This window comes from Podarcis tiliguerta (assembly GCF_965153285.1).
Source record: "Podarcis tiliguerta genome assembly, chromosome: Z".
Lineage (NCBI taxonomy): Eukaryota > Metazoa > Chordata > Lepidosauria > Squamata > Lacertidae > Podarcis > Podarcis tiliguerta.
The window spans coordinates 15292170-15310638 of NC_139553.1; the positions used below are offsets into that span (position 1 = coordinate 15292170).

Here is an 18469-nt window from a genome sequence, read left to right on the forward strand (position 1 = left end):
GAGGCTGCTAGCCACAATAGCTATGTTCTGCCTCCACTTCTGGAGGCAGCAATCCTTCTGAATACCAGTTGCTGAGAATCTCAGGAGGGGAGGGTGCTCTTTTGCTCAGGTCCTGCTTGGGGGCTTTCTTTTGGGGCATCTGGTTGGCCACTGTGAGAACAGGCGGCTGGACTAGATGGGTCACTGGCCTGAACCATCAAGGCTTCTCTTATGTTCCTCCAACTTAAAGATGTTACAGTCTTGCAATTCTTAACACTGTATGGCTTATCAAAATGCATTGTGTGATGTATTTCTGGGTTTTCTGTGCACAAGAAACCAGGGCAGGATGCTACAGAAGATGAACAGGGCAGCTACTTGACATGGGTGTTTCTGGATCTAAGATGTGCTCCTTCAAAGGCTGATCCTTGATGGTTAGATGCTGCTCTGAACAACTACTTGAACAGAGGCTGGCCTGACCTTTCCAATGATGCTTTCCAGTGAGCCATCATTTCACTTTCATGCACTGTTTGATCTTGACAATGACAAGGAATTATACAAAGCAGGGAGAGTTTGCCACTTCTGCATTTCATTGAGCTGGAAGTTCAGCGATAAAGGGAGGGTGGGGGAAGAGAGACGTGACTTTCATGTATTTTGCATGGGTCAGTTAAGGGTGTGTGAAGGTCAGCAAGGGAGCTGGGTATAGGATACTGCCCATTCATGTCTGAACTGCTGGGCAGATCATGTGCCCATCCACCATTCCAGTGAAGTAGATCACTAGTGTGTGATTGGTGTCCAATAACATAATGTGTGGACTTGCAAAACCTTAATAAAAAGGAACTCATTATTATGTGTTGTTTGGTTTACTGCTTTTCCTCAAAGGTGAACGTGAGGGCTACTGCCCCAATTCAAAACAACCCTGTGAGGTAGATTAAGCTCAGGAAGGAGTGGCTGGCTTGCCCAAGATCCTCAAGTGAGTTGTCATGCACCATCAGAGACAATGGAACAACTCTCCTATGAGGAAAGGTTGAGGCATTTGGGACTTTTTAGTTCAGAGACAGGCAAGTCAGAGGCGACATGATAAAAGATTATACAATTATGCATGGCCTGGAAAGAGTGGGCAGAGGGGAGTTTTTTCTTCCTCCCACATAGCACTAGAGCATGGACATCCAAGGAAGCTGAATGTTGGAAGATTCAGGAGAGCTAAACAAAAGGACTTACTCACGTAGTGCATGAACTGTGGAACTTGCTTCCGCAGGAGGCAGTGAAGGTCAGTTACAAGGATGGCTTAGGTCATCAATAACTGGTAGCCAAGATGACTATGCTCTTCCTCCACAGTCAGAGACAGTAATGCGTGAATCCCAGTTGCTGGAAACATCAGAAGAGGTGAGTCCTCTTGTGCTCAGGTTCTGCTTTCTGGTTTCCCATTGGGGCATCTAGGCTGCCACTGTGAGAACAGGATGCTGGACTAGATGGGCCACTGGCCCCTGCCAGCAAGGCTATTAAATTATTAAATTTGTATACTGCCTTTCATCTGCAGATCTCAGGGCAGTTCATAACATAAAAATGCAATACCGAAGCACAAAATACATTATAAAAACAAGAACAAAACAAAACACCACAAACCATTACCCTCCTCCCTACATGTGTCGTTATGTCTCCCTTATCCAGGAACAACATTGTGTCTGGTTTTTCTAAAAATGGTTATTGCCTGCAGGGGTTGGGCAGATGTAAAACTTCAAATCAACATTTAATAGGATCACACTCCTGGAGTGATCAGCCCTTCTCTTGAACAAAGTGTCTGTGTTTGAGTGCTAGCTTTGAAGACAAGAGTACTATAAAGCAAATCAAAGCAAGATATGCTTTATTGTACTAGCCAAAGGCCATGACAAAACCATACAAACACTATCAGGAAAAGAAATATCTATATAACTGTATATAAATCAGTATAAAGGATAAAGCAAATAAGTGCTCAGTAGGGAGCCCGAGATGAAAATACTCAAATCAGATATCATGCACGCATAAAAAGCATTGAAGCCTAGGATTCCTTGTGCCTGCAGGCATAAATTGAGGTAGGGGTCATATGGAGAAGGCCCTTTCTCTTGAAGCCACCCCTTGTATATATTTAGGGCTCTTGCCCCTTTCATTAACAGCTTTCTGCTCACACCGTTCTTCTGAAGAGGCCAATTAGCTGCTGCCTAAGTCAAATGGTGGTTGGTTTTGTCATTAGTCCAAAATATCGAAAGACGACTCACCTTATCTAGTAGTTCCAGCACATGGTCATTAAAAACAATTATCATTCACCTCTTCCTTCCCTCCTTTGGCCTCACACTGTCCTCAACCACTATATGTGTCTTCAGCACTACTTTTTAATTACACTGCTGAACTCCTGCAGCGGTTCTCAACCTGTGGGTCCCCAGATATTGTTGGACTACAACTCCCATCATCCCTGAGCTCTGGCCTTGTTAGCTAGGGATGATGGGAGTTGTAGTTCAACAACATCTGGGGACCCACAGGTTGAGAAAGGCTGCCTTAGGGGGTCCCTTAGCTGTGGTTGCAGGGGGTTGGACTAGAGGACCCTTAGGGATCTCTTCCAGCTCTATGATGCTATACTATGATAATCAGCATCACCTTCTTCATCTTCCCTGTCACTCACGGGTGACTCAGTGCTAATTAACGATATGGTCCTGGGCCTGCTTTGGGATATAAAGAAAAATAACAATTGAATTAAATGCACTTTTTAAAGGGGGAGCGTGAACAGCTAATCAAAACGACTCTTTTGCCCTCAAAGAAGCCCAGTCGGATCCATGTTCCCCCCCAGACTTCAGGCTTCACAATGGAATCCTAGGCTGTGGAATGCAGAGCAATAATCTTATCAGAGGGGAGGGGAGGGTGTCTGTTTAATGAGGGGTCTTATTTAAAGAAAGGGAGACATGGGCACCTCATGCACATCCTACTTTCCCACCTGGACGGAGCAGTCAATCTAGCAGAAGCAGCAAAGTAAGTACTAAAGGAAGCCTGTTGCCGTGTTCAGCGGAGGTGGTTTTAGGGTAGCAAGACTGGTTCGGCTGCACTGGGCGGCACACTGCAGGGGGTGCCACAACAGTGCCGTAGAAGGGAGTATGAGAGGTGGTATGTGTGTTGAATTTTAGTGTCACACAGGGTGCCACTGAAATTTGAGAGCCCAAAGTCTGCTACTGTGTTCAGAAGAAAGCTTATGCGTTTTTTCATTCATTCATTCATTCATTCATTCATTCATTCATTCATTCATTTGTCAAGGAATATTTCCCCCCGAGTGGGTGTTCTGTCTCGCAAAGGGTGGCATAGATGAGGTCAGCTCTTGAAACTAGTTTTTTAAAGGTAAACAAATCTAGACTCCTATTTCCCTAACTTGAGCCATTTCTAGACTACTAGGGTAAGGAGATTGGCCTTGAGTTCTCAATGCTTCTTTGGAGGCTAGTAAGAGGCGACATTATGGTAGATTATAAAATTTTGCATTGCACTGTAAAAGTAGATAGAGAAAAGTTTTGATCACTCTCTTGTAACACTAGAACTTGTGAACATCCAATTAAGCTGAATGTTGGAAGATTCAGGGCAGATAAAAGAGGGACTTCTTCCTGAAGCACAAACTATGGAACTGCCTCCCACAGGAGGCAGTGATGGCCAGTAGACCCTCCAAGTGTCCCTATTTTCTAGGGACAGTCCCAGATTTACAGAACCGCTCCCAGTTTCTTATCTGATCCTGGAATGTCCCCTTTTTCCTTAGGGCGTCCCTATTTTCATTGGAGGGTATGGAGTTATCTTACCCCTGAGCCATCTCAAGGCAGCCCTGTATAGGGAAGTTTTTAATGTTTTATTGAAATTTTTTATATGTTGGAAGCCACTCAGAGTAGCTGGGGCAACCCAGTTAGATGGGTAGGGTATAATAAGGCTGTCCTTGCTCACCAACAATGAGATACTGAAAAATCAGGAGCAGGGTGAGGTGACTCTGAGAAAGGGATAGGAAAGGATGTCATGGGACAGGGATGTGGGGGACATTTTGCAGCTGAGGGCCACTTTCCCGTCTGCGAAACCTTCTGGGGGCCACATGCTAGCAATGGGTGGAGCCAGAGGCAAAGTGGGTGAGACAATGGATGTAAAATGTCACCTCTGTGCAGCCACCTAGGTTCTGCGTACCCCCGCTCTCGATTCTCCATGCTGGCTGGCAAGAGGCATTGTCTGAGTCAAGGACAGCAACTCCCAGTGAATGGGAGAATTGGAGACCAGGCAGAGAAGCCCAAGGGGTGCATTTGGGTCCCTGAGGTCCCCCACCCCAGACTCAATAAGCCACAGAGTCTCCAGGTCTGGGCAATGCCGTTCTTTGTGACCGATAAACAGAGGATGTTCAGGGAAGTCAACCCCTGTTAGGCTCACAATGGCTCCAGATCTGCACAGAGCCAGGCAATTCTTGGACTGAGCTGTTCCCTGTATGGTTCTCTTGTAATCCAGAGAGGATTCCCCTTGCCTGGATTACCTTCCTTCCACCCTCCTTGCTTTCTGCCATCCCCCAAACCCTTGCAAGGGGGCTTCTCAGCTTGCCCCACTTTCTCTGGCTCACCCCCTTCTGCAAATGTCTCTATGCATCCATGAGCACAGAATTATAGAGCTGAAAGGGACCCCCAAAGGCCATCTAGTTCACCCCCTGTGATGCAGGAATTCCACCAGAAGAATCCATCTATCCATCCTCAGCTTAAAAACCTCCAAGGAAAGAGGAGGTGCCAGACCGAAATTGTTCAGAAGTGTGTGTGTGTGTGTGTGTGTGTGTGTGTGTGTGTGTGTGGTGTTTGTCATTGTTAACTGACTTGTGTAAGTTTGTATATTAAGGGACACGTGGTAAAATGTTGGGTAGAGAAACATTTGTGGGATATAAGGTAAGTGAGAGCAGTGGGAGAGGAGGATGGAACCTTGGGGTGTGCTGCGTGCTGATTGGCTGAGGATGGTGTGTGACAGGCAGGTGATGGTTAGGACAGTGTGTGTGTGACAGTTAAAGGCAGTTGGGCTTTGGAGGGAGGAGGGAGGAGGGAGAATCCAAGAAATCCATTTCCTCAAGACATGTTTGTGGCTTAGACAAGCTGATTTGTCTCAGGAGGGCAGTTTGGCCCAGGGACACCAGTTGCCAATCCCGATCTTCACAGAGGAAAGGCCTTGACAGCCTCATCTTTGGGAAGAAGCGAGGAATCTGCCCTGCTGAGGTCTTTCAAAATTTGGCAGTTGTGGTCCCAGCCAGTGTCAACAGATACAAAATCAGTTCCTTGTTATTAAGGTCTCGATCCAAACATACAAATTCAAAAGAGCCAGACAAGGGGAAGGGTGAATTGTTGGCCCAGTTATCAAAAAGATCTCAGAAAATACTTTGGTCCAGGACCCTTTGTTTGGCGCCATCCTGCCAGATATGCCTGTAGGTCTCAGGATCCTGGCATGGTGGGGAGGCACCCCTAAGTGTACAAAATAAATTCATTGTGATGTCAAATAGCAACCATGTGCCATTTGCAGGGCGAGGTCCCTGGTGTGAGCCGAAAGAGAAGAGCTTTCTCCCATCTTATTCTTCTATCTGAACTTGCCTGGGAAGTCTAATACCCCTGGGGGGGGGCTGCAGGGAGGGGAGGCTGCCGCCCCATCAATAAAAATCAATAAAAATACATGGCAAACTGAGGTTCTGCCCTCAAAATGAAAGGCCTGCCCCCCTAACCAAAATCCTGGCTACACCCATGGTTGTCACTCTTTGTGGTCGGACTTGGCAAGATCTCCCTCTCCCCTGGCTCAAGGTCTTTGATGAGGACTCCGTCTGGGTGGAAGGGAAAGGGAAAGAAGAGAACGGCCATTTAAGGGATGGGAAACCCCTGGAGGTGCCACACCCCACCCTCTCAAGCCCAAACTGCCCCTATTCTGTTGGCTACCAAAAGATGTTTATTTCAAGTCTGATTTCGGTGGGGGCGAGAGGTGAACCTGTGGGCGCCAGAGGTAGTCTCTCCAGCCCCAAGGGTGCCCTTGGGGGGCACGTTGGCACATCCTATCCAAGGACTGCCCCCCCACTGCCTCCCAGAGCTCGGCTTTAAATGCTAAAGATGGTGGAGGCTGAGGTACCCTTCCCAAGTTCGCCCGGCCACATGAAGATCATCTTCCCAAGGGGCTCCACCATGAACCTCCTCAAAGAGTGGAGCTCCAACGGTGGGCCCTGGGCTGGCAGCTCTGCAGGTGAAACAAAGGGGGAAACATCATAAAGAAAGTAAAATACAAACTAACCACCTCCGCCTTCTTCCAAGTCTCCTCAAAGCAGAGGTCAGTCTCCTCTGGACTCCATTATCGTCAGAGTCTTACAGGCCTCGCAATCATCTCCCTCTCAGCAACAGAACAATTGCTCACCTGGACCCCCAGACTCACCTGTTTCCACCCCCTGGCCACTCACAAGGGCTGGATCTTCCATGGGGGCAAAGAGGGGAACCTTGTTCCTCTTGCAGCAGTTGCCCAGAAGCTCTCGCAGCCTCTTGAAACTAGGAGAGAACAAGGAGAAGTTGAAAAACTGGAGCCCTGGGTTCAAAACATCTCTCAGCCATCAAGCTCCCTCCACTTAGCCCACGTCAGGGAAGTCTGAATGAGGCAGAGGAGGGCCACAGCAATGGACCTGATCATTGCCTTGGGGGCCAGGGCTTCAAACTCACTGCCAACTCTTTCACTCCTGCTCCTCACTGCCAACTACTGATCAGTTGCAGTTGGTCCCTAGAAGCCAGCAGTGAGTGATGTCACATAGGCTGGGCTGGGTGAGTCATGGTTGCCTTGACAACAGCCTCCCCACTAAAGCTGGACCACACTGGCTCCTCCTTCAGAATGGGGAGGCAAGACCCTCCAAGTGCCCCTATTTTCCAGGGACAGTCCTGGATTTACAAAAGCCGTCCCGGTTTCTGATCTGATCCCAGAATGTCCTCCTTTTACTTAGGCCATCCCTATTTTTATTGGATAAATGTTGGCGAGTATGGCTTAGTTGACTTTAAGAGAGGATTAGGCAAATTCATAAAGCAGAGGGCTGTTGATTGCTACTATCATGATGGTTATGCTCTGTCTCCCTATGCTTCTGGAAACAGTTGCTGGAAGCAGCAGGAGGGGAGAGGGCTCTTGTTCTTGGGTCCTGTTTGTGGGCTTTCCACAATTTTGAGGACATTTTTTTGAGGACATTTTGAGGACAGGATGCTGGACTGGAGGGGCCTGATCTAGCAAGGCTCTTCTAATGGTCTACTTCTACTGTCAGAGGCAGCCAGCCACTGAATACCAGTTCCTGGGAATCACAAGTGATGAGTGAGTTGCTTTTGTGCTCTGATGTTGCTTGTGAGCTTCCCATTAGGGCATCTGGTGTGCTCCTGCAAGAACAGGGTGCTGGACTACATGGGCCAGTGGCCTGATGCAACAGGGCTTTTCTGATGTTTTTGCTGTCTTAGATCAACTAAAATATCACAGCAGTGCTCTCCTCTTCCCAATCTTATGATATCACAAAAAGTACATTACAGTGGTACATTACATAACTGAGAGTGCATCAAGTTACAAATGCCCTTGCTTTAAATTTTTTATTGCAGTGATGTCATTTACCAAGCTATTGCATCCCTGAACAGTATCACGCAACTCCTTTTCATGCAGAAGCAGACATCGAAAGATGAGGATGTATTTGGCAGGTTCACTCTCTCCAAGGCATTTACAGATGTATTTGCCTCTGGAATTCTGACGACTTGGATGGCAGCCTCTTGGAGTAGCCTGGCTTCATGAGGCGGGTTCCAACACAACGGACAGGTTTTTCTAGGAAGTTTTCAGTGGGGAAATTTGGGTTTATTTGCACTGGAAATATATTGCAAATTCATGGACAATGCGGCTATCAACTGTTACTAGCTGCGATGGCTATGCTCTGCCTCTGTGCTCAGAGGCTTTTCAGTTTTTAAACTATAAAGTAGTGCAGCCACTGTGCACCAAGACACAGTGTGGCTCCAAAGGGTTAATAAAGTATCAACCCATCCAAAGATTTCTTTCACAAATAAGAAAGTTTAATAAAAACAAACGTATCATCCACTTGTGAGTTCCATCATTATTGTTCTATATAGCCTTAAATGAGCCAGATGTTTGCATGTACAGAAGGCACTGGTTGACCATGCACCTCAGCATTTGTATAGGAAATAAAATCATGCCGCATATTGAAAAACAGTCAGTCAATCAAGCTCTGCCCTTTAGATACTTTAGATAGTTTTATGAGATATCTTTTCAAGAAAGGTTATTTGTTTTCTTTCTTTTTCTTATGGTTGAACTTTTTTTCTTAGCAAATCAATAAAAAATTAAAAAGAGTAATGCCCCTGAATACCAGTTGCTGGAAACCACAGGAGGAGAGAGTGCTCTTGTGTACCTGTCCTGACCACCATGAGAACAGGATGCTGGACGAGGCGGGCCACTGACCTTATCCAGAACCCAGGGTCACCTTATGTTCTTGAAATGGCAGGCACAAAATGTATTGTGTTAGTGGAAATTCACTTGCAAATATGTGCAGATTAGAGGAAATGGCATGCTAAAAACAAGCAAGTGTGTCATTTGGAAGAAAAGTGCCTCGGATTTCTACAAGGAACAGAATTAAACACATTTTGCTGGCTGAGGCAGAGCAGGAAACAACTAGTCTCCTCCCTCGTGCCAAGTCAAGGTACATGGAGTTAACTAAAGGCTGGCTGAATTATTCTGGCACCTGAAGCAGAGAATCCCACAAGCGCTTCTCCCTGGGGAGTAAACATGACAATTATGATAAATTAAAGGACTTAAAATCTGCTGCCCTTTCATGACTTGAGCAGCCAGATGCAAAGGAAGGCAGAGTTGCTGCATTTTTAACAGTTATCTAGAAGAGGAGATTTCAGGGGGTGCAACTTGAAGCAATGGGGAAATTAATTAATTTATTTTGCATTCATACTCCACCTTTTCTCCAAGGAGCTCAAGGTGGCATACATGGCTCTCCCTCTCCCTAGTTTATCCTTACAGAAACCCTGTGTTGTAGGCTAGACTGAGAGGCAGTGACTGAAATAATGAGCTTTGTGGCTGAGTGGGGGGTTTGAACCCTGGTCTCTTAGGCCCTAATGCAAAAACTACATCACACTTGCTCTCCAAATAAAATAAATCTATCTCCAGTCTGTGCTAATTTTACTTGGGTTCATATACCTGTTTTGTTTCTGCATTAATCTGAGATTCTGTATTTAAAAATCCACATGAAAATCTGTACTTAATTATTTGGGGTTGTATGCAATGCTAGTCCTACTCAGAATAAATTTATGGAAATTTATTGCAGTGGCTAACTTAGGTCCATCAAGTTCAATAGGTCTGCTCTAGGTAGAACTTAGCTGGATAGCAACCCACAAATTTTATCACATAATTTTATTTACCTTGAAATCCACATTTCATCTCAATATACACATTAAAATATATCCATTTTTAATGCCTTTTATTATTTGAACCGAGAATGTCAGGCTTGGGGCATGAATGTTAAGGGCTCTTCCATACTTTCATTTAATATAGCTAATAAGCTTTCTGTACCTCCATTAATCATCTGTTGTCTATATTACATTCTTCTCCAAATTGCTGCCTTCTCACACCTTCCTGTCCTTTTCTCATACTAATTTCTTTTTCAGAGTATCCCTGGTATGGAGGGTAAAAAATCTGGATCAAGGGAGGGGAACATATAGGAAGGCAGTGACTTGCAGGAGAGCACCATGTGGACAGCAGTACATGTGAGAAGGATCTAGGGGTGATAGTAGACCACAAACTTAGCATGAGTGTGATACTGCAGCCAAAATGGTGAGTGCTAATCTAGGCTGCCATCAATGGAAGTCTAGTGACCAGTTCAAGGGAAGAGATAGCACCACTCTATTATGCCTTGGTCAGACCGCATCTGGAGTACTTTGTCCCACAGTTTAAGATGGATATGAACAAGCTAGAATGTGTGCAGAGGAGGGTCTGGAACCAAGGGTCTGGAAACCAAGCCTTATGAGGAATGGTTGAAGGAGCTGGATATGTTTAGCTTAGGAAAGAGGAGACTGAGAGGAGATATGGTAGCCATTTTCAGATATTTCAAGGGCTGTCACATGGAAGATGGAGAAAGCTTGTTTTCTCCTGCACTGGAGGGTAGGACTGAACCTATGGTTTCAAAAGACAAGAAAAGAGATTCCAGCTAAACATAAGGAAGAACTTTCTGATGGTGAGAGCTGTGCAACAGTGGAATGGGCTCCCTCAGAAGGTGGCAGACTCTCCTTCCTTGGAGATTTTTAAGCAGAACCTGGTTGGCCACCCGTCAGGGATTTGTTAGCTGTGATTCCTGCCTTGCAGGGGGGTTGGACTAGATGACCCTTGGGTTACCCTCCCAACTCTGCAATTCTTTGATTCCATGACAACAGAGAACTAATGGAGCTACATGAAGTTTTGTATCCAGATTAATTGGCAGTATGGATGAGCTCTCTTAAAGTGGGGTTTGCATTTGGCATCAAATCTGGGACCAAACGATGCACTACTGGAAACAGCATCACTCAGGAGTTCCCATTAAGGCCTTCCAAGTGGAGCCAAACTTTCCTGCAAGGACTTCTATTCAGTGGTAAATTCCATGCTGAATGGAAACCCTGATTGCTGCATGAATCTTCCTTTGCAAACATTGCTCAATTCAAGCTACACCTGTTAATGAATACTTTCCCCCCTTGAAATTGACCATGGGGGGGAAATCTCACTTCTGTTGTTTTACCCACTTTCTCTGTCAACCCACCCAGTACTGGCATGCAGCCCACAGAAGGGTTCCAATAAGGGTGTGTGGCCCCTCAGTGCTGAAAAAGACCCCTCCACCCTAAGCTAAGCCATCATTCATTCACTGTATTGTGCTAAAAAAAAGATCTATCATCACCCTTGTTATTTTATCAACTGCTGTAATTTTATTATAATATAGTTGCTGTTGAAACATAAAAATCTATGTCTGGGGAAGAAGAAGATACCTGTGGTGTGTCAAGGGTTTGCAAAGCTTTACACGAAAATTCAATAAATGTTTTAGACTATTCTGTATCTCACCCTACGAGACAAGAATGAACTCTGCGAGAGAAGTAGGGCGCACAATTTTGCAGTGCAAAAAGGAAGAATTCATTTCACAGCAGGAAAGGAACAGGGGGGATGACTGTGTATTCCAAAAGCCCACATTTCAGCGGTGAGCCTTTGCTCAAAGGGGGCTCCATGCCAACCCCTCAAAACCATCCGAATAATTGCGACCAGAATTGACTCTCTTTCAGCCTCAGTTTGCCAAAGGAAGCTGTCCAGATCTCTTGATTAATTTGTTTTCCTGCATTCTTGTTTTACAAGGCTCCTGTTGAATCCACATGGTGCTAATGGAGCGACAGAGTTGGCAATCTGGGGAGTGGAAGAGGTCACAGGCCAGATCAAGCCATGGGGCAATTTTAACTAGCCAGGCCAAATTTTAATCAAGATATACTAATAAAAGAATGAAAGGGGGAAAGTGCCTGCTGCACTCAGAAGCAAAAGAGAAAAACTTCTAAGCAGTAAAAAAAAAGAATAGCCCAGACTTCCTCTTGGATTTTGTAGGAGAGTAAGGCAGTCGTTCAGTGGTGCAGCACATGAAGTTGTAACAACAGCAGCAATAATTTTACTGTGTAGCAGAGAGCAGTCCTAATTCAAAGGCTGGAGAGGAGGGGTGCCAGGAGACAAGATGGGGTGCTGAAGTCTTGCTGAAGACTCCAGGGAGTTTCCTCCTCCTGCTGTGAAAAGTTCCCCTCCTGCCCGGTCTCCCAGAACACATAGAGAAATGAAAAGAACAGATTGGTTGTGTTCAGACACAGTCCCAGAATGCTTGGGGAAAAGACCCTAGAGAGGAAGAGACTCAGGCAGCTGTGGGAAGACCTACTGGGAAGAGTTGCTGGGATCACTACAGCTGCACTATTTGGGTTTCTTTGAATAAAGAGTTAACTTCACTGACACCACTGTTTGTTTATTGCTGACTTTCATCTGACTCTAGCTCCTGAAAGGCCTAACCATCAGAGGAGGGAGGGAGGAAAGGTGGGATGAAGGCCAGTGCTGCTCACCCCTCCCAGCAGCTCCCACTGCACCACTGTGAGAGGTCAGGCTGCCTCCCCCACTTGCTCCCCTTCCCCACTGCCTTTCCCCACTAGCCAAGGGAATTCAGGACTCTGCTTGACATAGCAAGAAGTCGTGATGGCGTAAGGATTTTTGTGACAGTCCCAGCATTTTTAGGGCAGTCGGAGACTATAAGCTGGCCTCTATGAGAACGGGATGGGCCCTTGGCCTGATCCAGAATGAATATTCTACCTCCACTGACACCAAACCTCTGAATACCAGCTGCTGGAAACCACAGGATAGGAGAATTCTTGAGAGTTGTTAGGAGATCTTTATTCCTGGAGCTATAATTCCCAGAGTTCCCTGAGAAGAGTGATTGATTGTTCAACTAATAGCTCTCAGTACCCTTATATACTTAAAAGCAGTTTAAAATGTGAATAAAACAATGAAATTTTCAGGGGGGGGCTGTTAAAAATATATATTTAAAATGTACAGAGAATAATTAAAATCAATGATAAGCTTAAAAATGTGAGTAAAACACACAACTCCTAGAGTGATTTGACAGTCAATCTCTCTTCCCAGGGAATTCTGGGAGCTGTGAAGGGAATAGTGGGTTTCCTACCACCACTCAGCACCCTTAACAAACTCCAGTCTCAAATAATTCCTTTGAAGAAGCCATGATAATTTAAAGTGGTATCATATAGTTTTGAATGCAACCATTAGTTCTTCCCTTATTCATTATAAAGTACAGAGGCGTTTGTGGTGTGTGTTTGTGTGGTGGGTTGAGGACTTGTCTAGGGATGCCTAAATCCAGTGACATGTCTTTCACTCTTTCTCCCCAGATGAAGGCCTCCTGCCTCTTCTCCTGCTTCTCCCTGCTGAGCTTCTGTGTCTGTTTCCCCCTGGATGAGGGGCAGGCATTGGGCCAGAAGGCCAGCCTCTGGGTCCCCGGAGCTGCCAAGTGGAAGTGTTCACCTGGAGACCTAAAGTCCCTCCTCAGCATCGCCAGGGAACTACAGGGTTTCGAGAAGGAGCGAGCTGGCATCCGCCTCCGCTTCGGGAGAGAGAGAGGAGGTGGTCCAGAAGATGAGAATGAAGCCACCAACTACCTGCCGGAGGAGGCAGGTGAGAAGAGGGCTGGCACTTTGGGGAACCTTGCTGAGGAGCTGAACGGCTACAGCCGGAAGAAGGGAGGCTTCAGCTTCCGCTTTGGGCGGCGGAGTCGGAAGACAGCAGCTCTCTTCTGAAGTCCACTGTCCACCCACTTCGGCTGTGGAAGTCCTTCCTTATCTGTCCTGTGATACATCTTCAACACTCTTGGGATGACCTGCAGTGCCCTCACCCCTGATTTCATCCATCTGTTGCTTCATACAACACAAGCATTTCTCATTTTCCTGTTCCCTATTCTACAAAATCTTGTTTTTCGCAGAAGGGTGTCAAGAAAGGATTGATTCCACAACAGTCTCCTCCTTTCCACTGACTTCAGCTGTTCTGATTCGGCAGCTCAGTCTCAAGGCCACTTCTGCGTGTTTTGCAGGAAGGGAGAACAGTGCAGAGAGATTCCCCCCCCCCCACGCTACAATTTCCCCCCTGCAATGCCTGACCGTAAAGGAACATTGGGAGCATAGATCACAGTCTTCATTCATGGAGGGCACCTCTGAAACTCAAGAAGAAAAACTGAGCAGATGCTTGAGAGAAAGAGTGGGGAACGGTTTTCAGCTCAAGGGCCACATTCCCTTCTGGGAGTCATGGGCCAGTGGTGGATGGGGCCCAAAGCAAATGTGGGTGGAGAAACAAATGAAAATTTCACCTTTGTACCATAGCTTAGTTTACACCCACCCACCCACCCACCCCTACCTTTATACTGCAGCCAGAGCAAGCAAGAGGCATTATTGGAGTTCAAGGATACATATTCTAACCATGCAAAATAATGGGGGGGGGGGGGAGTTAGGGGTGTGGCCTGGTAAGAGTCAGTGTGGAGTGTGGAGTTGGTGTAGCCTTCATAGAGTTTTGAGGGCCAGACAGGGAGCCCTTAAGGGCCATGACCACTCTCTTTTATTTCTGACTCAGTATCCTTGTGGGAGAATGAGGTGGAGGGGGTTTGCTTTCTGGGCTTGGGGAGAGAGGGCCATCTCCTTGCTGGAGATGGGTAGAACTGTGAATTGAAGTTTTTCTCCATTTTTAATTTCTCCAACTAGCTCTCCACATTTCCACAGCCTGTGGAAGACCGCTATTCCTTTAAGTTCTCATGAAAAGTCATTAGCATTTTTATGCAGATTCTCCTAATTGATACGCTTGAAATATTTTTCCACTAACAGGCATTGTTTCACAAAACAATTTCCCCTAAAACAACACATATTTGTATGCTGTTTTTGTGGATGTGTGCATCTTTACTCACGTTACTCCAGAAAAGGGCAATGATTGGCAAGAACTGCATCACTAAATTTGGAGAAGGGCTGCAGTGCAGTTTCTGCATTGTTTCTGAAAGTGCATATTATGTAGGTTTGCCTTTAAGTGAAAACTGAGCTGAATTTCTTGCCATTCCCTAGCTACCAGTCTCCTTCCACGTCAGAGGCAATATACCTATGAATGCCAATGGCTGGGAACCACAACTGGGGAGAGTTGCTCTTGTGCTCAAGTTCTGCTTGGGAGATTCCCATAATGAACATCTTGTTAGCCACTGAGAGAAGAGAAGGACAGACTGGATGGGCCTCACTTAGCCTGATGCAGCAGAGAATGCAGGACAGTTTTAAAAGGGGATCAGACATGTTTATGGAGGGCAAGGCTACTGGCCAAAATGGTAACACTCTGCTGCAACAAAGACAGTAATGCATCTGAATACCAGTTTCTGGAAGCCACAGAGGGAGGAGTGTGCTATTGTGCTTGCATGCTGCTTGCGAGCTTCCCATATTGGGTATCTGGAAGCCTGTGAGCAAGACCTCACACAAGAGCACTCTCCTGTGCTTTCCAGCAACCGGTATACAGAACCACTGCTGCCTCTGCCCCTTTCTCAATCCGGCTCCACCTCCTTCTTGAATCTCAGGAGACTTGAAAATCATAGAACCATAGAGCTGGGTCTCTAAAGGGTCATCTAGTCCCACCCCCTGCGATGCAGAAATCACAGCTACTTGGTAATTGAGGCGTGGAAATGGCATAATCAAAATATGTGTGCCCGTTACCAATTGCAGACTTAAATGACTGAAATAAATATTTGCTTGTTCCTCCCTCTGGTTTAAAGGAGGGAACGGAATCCCCACCCCCACCCCACGTTCTGCTGGGCATTGCTTCGCCACAGAAGAATAATCAGAAGATGAAATCTGGAGCCCTCCAGTTAGCATGACTTTCCCTGAGCCCGGTGCAGTTTGGAAACTCTTTCATTGCAGCTGGATGGAAAATTGACAGGCTGGATATTTATTAAGGATCTGAGTGCTTAAAGAGTGTTGCGGGGTGGATTATAAAGTAAGAGGGCTGTCTTCATGGCAACATCAATTAAAAGCTCCCAGCAGCTTTGCTGTTCAATCAAACCATACATTGGGGTTGTTTTCTGAAACAGAGCTCTCCCGTGGGATGAGATTAAAAGCAGGGTTTGTGAGGCATCCCCTGCACCCAGCCTCTGGTCATCTTCCTTTGCAACCTGGCTGAAGAAGCAACAGGTGTCATTCAGCCAACCATTTCCAGAGCAGCAAAAAGACAGGTGCTCTCAGGACTTCAGCCCTCTGTGGGTCTTGAACTTGAGATAGGAGGAATGTCAGGCTGGAACTTGGCCTAGTCCATAGCCTCTGTCACTATCCAGATCTGTGCTTTCCTCCATGTCCAGCATCCACAAGTTGGACACAGCTGGCAATTTGCTGATCTCTAGGAGAAAAGCTGGTGCTCAGCTGTGGAGGATCTGCTTTGCACGCAGAAACTCCCAGGTAAGTTCTCGTAATCTCTAGGTAGGGCAGAGAATGGCCTCAAAAAGGATATTGCAGGATTGGGAAAGCTTCAGAAAAGGGCAAGCAAATTTATCATGGGGCTAGAGAATCTCCCCTATGAAGAAAGGTTGCAGCGTTCGGGACTTTTTAATTTAGAGAAAAAGGTGAGTGAGAAGGGACATGATAGAAGTTTATAAACTTGGTGGTATAGCAAAAGTGGGTAGAGACAAGTTTTTCTCCCTCTCTCACAACACTAGAAATCATGGACATCCAATGGAGATGAATGTTGGAGGATTCAGGGCAGAAAAAAGAAAGGAGTTTCTTCACGCAGCACAGAGTTAAACTGTGGAACTCGCTCCCATGGGGGGGGGGGCAAACAGCCAGTAGTTTAATTCTTTATTGACAAAGAAAGCACAAACCTACAGTAGCTCCAGAGGTGAACACACACACACACTCCCCAGGCTAATGCTCTGTGCTGGATTGTTGGAGCAACAGGCACAAGTAACCTGTGACTCCTTTGACATGGAAGCTGTTGCTGTGTCTGCTGCTTTCTCTCCCCACTTCAGGCACCTTCTCTGCTTCAGCTCCTGGCGTGTCCTGCCCTTCCTCACCCATCTCTGACTGCTCAGATCTCTTCCCATCCTCCAGCTCTGTCTCCTGCCTTGTAGGAGGCACAAACCCCCATAAATTGCAACCCATTTCCTCTGGATCAGCCTCTGGCCACGCTAACCCTTTTGTCATTCAACAGAGCCCCACAAGTCCTTAACAGCAGCTCTCCAGGGTTTCAGAGTGTTCTTCCCTAGCCCTACCCAGAGACGAGAAGGATTGAACCTGGTGCCCTTTGCATGCAAAGCAGATGTTCTGCCAACAAGCTACAGTATTTTAACTATGATGAAGTTAAGGTTCCAGTCCTCAAGGTGTAAGAAGCTACATCATACTTTACTGGTTGCTGGAAACCACAGACAAGGTGAGTGCTATTGCACTCAGGTCCTGCTTGCAGGTTTCACATTAGGCCACTGTGAGAACTGGATGCTGGACTAGATGAGACATTGATCCAATCCAGCAGGCTCTGCTTGTGTTCGTATGTACTGAATCAGAGCATTGGTCAAACAGGTGCTCTATTGCTGAGTTATGGTCTGCTACACTGTTGAAATGGATATGATGATTCATGAAAATATGGTAAGTCTTGGGATAATGGGGTTGGTTGCAAAGTCTGCGAGACAAACTTAGTGTGCTGCCAATATTTTGCTTTTCTGTAAAAGCAGTTAAGTCTGATGACAAAAAAAGCATGAATCAGAATATAAATATATTAATCTTTGGGGCACAGAAACTGGCAAGAGCATCTACCATCATAGAGTCATAGAACTGTAGAGTTGTAGGGGACCCCCCAAAGTCATGTAGCCTAATCTCCTGCAATACAGGAATCACTGCTAAAGAATCCTGTTATCCAATAATTCTCAAAGATTATGGATAGTGACTCTGAGCTTGCATCTGCAAGCTCCTTTAGTTTCCTTGGATGCAGCTCATCAGGCCCTGGAAATTCATTTAAATTAGCTAGGTGTTCCCTCACCACCTCTTTTCCTTTCTTGGGTTGCAGCTCCCTCCTTACATCCTTTAGTCTGTTGTCAGCAGGTTGGGCATTGCTTTCCTTTTGGGTGAAAAGGCAAAATAAGTTTTGAACAGTTCCACCTTCTCTCTGTCACACAGTAGCATTTCTGTCTTCACCATACATGAGATCTACTACTTGTTTGTTCTTCCTCTTGGTTTAAACATAGCTGAAGAAACGTTTTGAAAATTATTTTTAACCTCTCTTGCAAGCCTGACCTTCTTCCTGCAGCTGTTGGCTGCTCGTATATACTCTTTGTGGTTTCCCTTTTCTTCCATTTCTTATACATGCCCTTAAATCTCAGCTGATAAAGCTCTTCTTCTCATCTTTAAGCTCCTTATGCAGCTACACCAGTTTCTTCAGATGTCCAGAACTGGACAGTACACCCAAGTGGGGTCTGTCTAAGGCAGAATACATTCATTTCCCTTGATCCTGATGCTATAGTTCTGTTGATGCAGCCTAGACTTTCAGCCAGAGGAAACAGAAGAAAACAATAGAATGCGAAAAACCAGAGATCTGTTCAAGAAAACTGGAGATATAAAAGGAACATTCCGTACAAAGATTACCATAGTAAAGGACAAAAGTGGTAAGGACCTAGCAGAAGCAGAAGACATCAAGAAGAGGTGGCAAGAATACACAGAGGAATTATACCAGAAAAATATGGAGGTCTCATACACCCCAGGTAGTGTGGTTGCTGACCTTGAGCCAGACATCCTGGAGAGTGAAGTCAAATGGGCCTTAGAAAACACTGCTAATAACAAGGCCAGTGGAAGTGATGATATTCCAGCTGAACTATTTAAAATTTTAAAAGATGTTGCTGTTAAGGTGCTACACTCAATATGCTAGCAAGTTTGGAAAACTCAGC

General features: G+C 45.9%; 2 protein-coding genes across 5 annotated transcripts in view; one reads left to right on the forward strand and one right to left on the reverse strand.

Moving 5' to 3' along the window:
• The window catches only part of LOC310669686 (uncharacterized protein), a 151335-nt gene extending 144183 nt beyond the window's left edge, over positions 1–7152 (reverse strand). For 2 of the 4 annotated variants that reach the window (XR_014507269.1, XM_083424156.1), the window contains exon 1: positions 6593–7152. Coding sequence is in view for 2 of the 4 variants with exons in the window: in XM_083424156.1 (XP_083280282.1) it covers positions 6593–6645 (53 nt within the window). In the remaining 2 variants the exon portion in view is untranslated. Of the gene's footprint in view, positions 1–545; positions 6205–6378; positions 6507–6592 lie in introns of those variants that run through there. The other 2 variants (XR_014507270.1, XM_083424157.1) reach the window with 2 other exon arrangements.
• A 5732-nt stretch (positions 7153–12884) lies between these two features.
• Positions 12885–13331, forward strand: QRFP (pyroglutamylated RFamide peptide; the record flags this gene model as incomplete). Its single annotated transcript, XM_083424403.1, has 1 exon — positions 12885–13331. One exon carries the CDS (start codon positions 12885–12887, stop codon positions 13329–13331), a length of 447 nt encoding a protein of 148 aa, XP_083280529.1.
• Positions 13332–18469: the final 5138 nt, after the last annotated feature.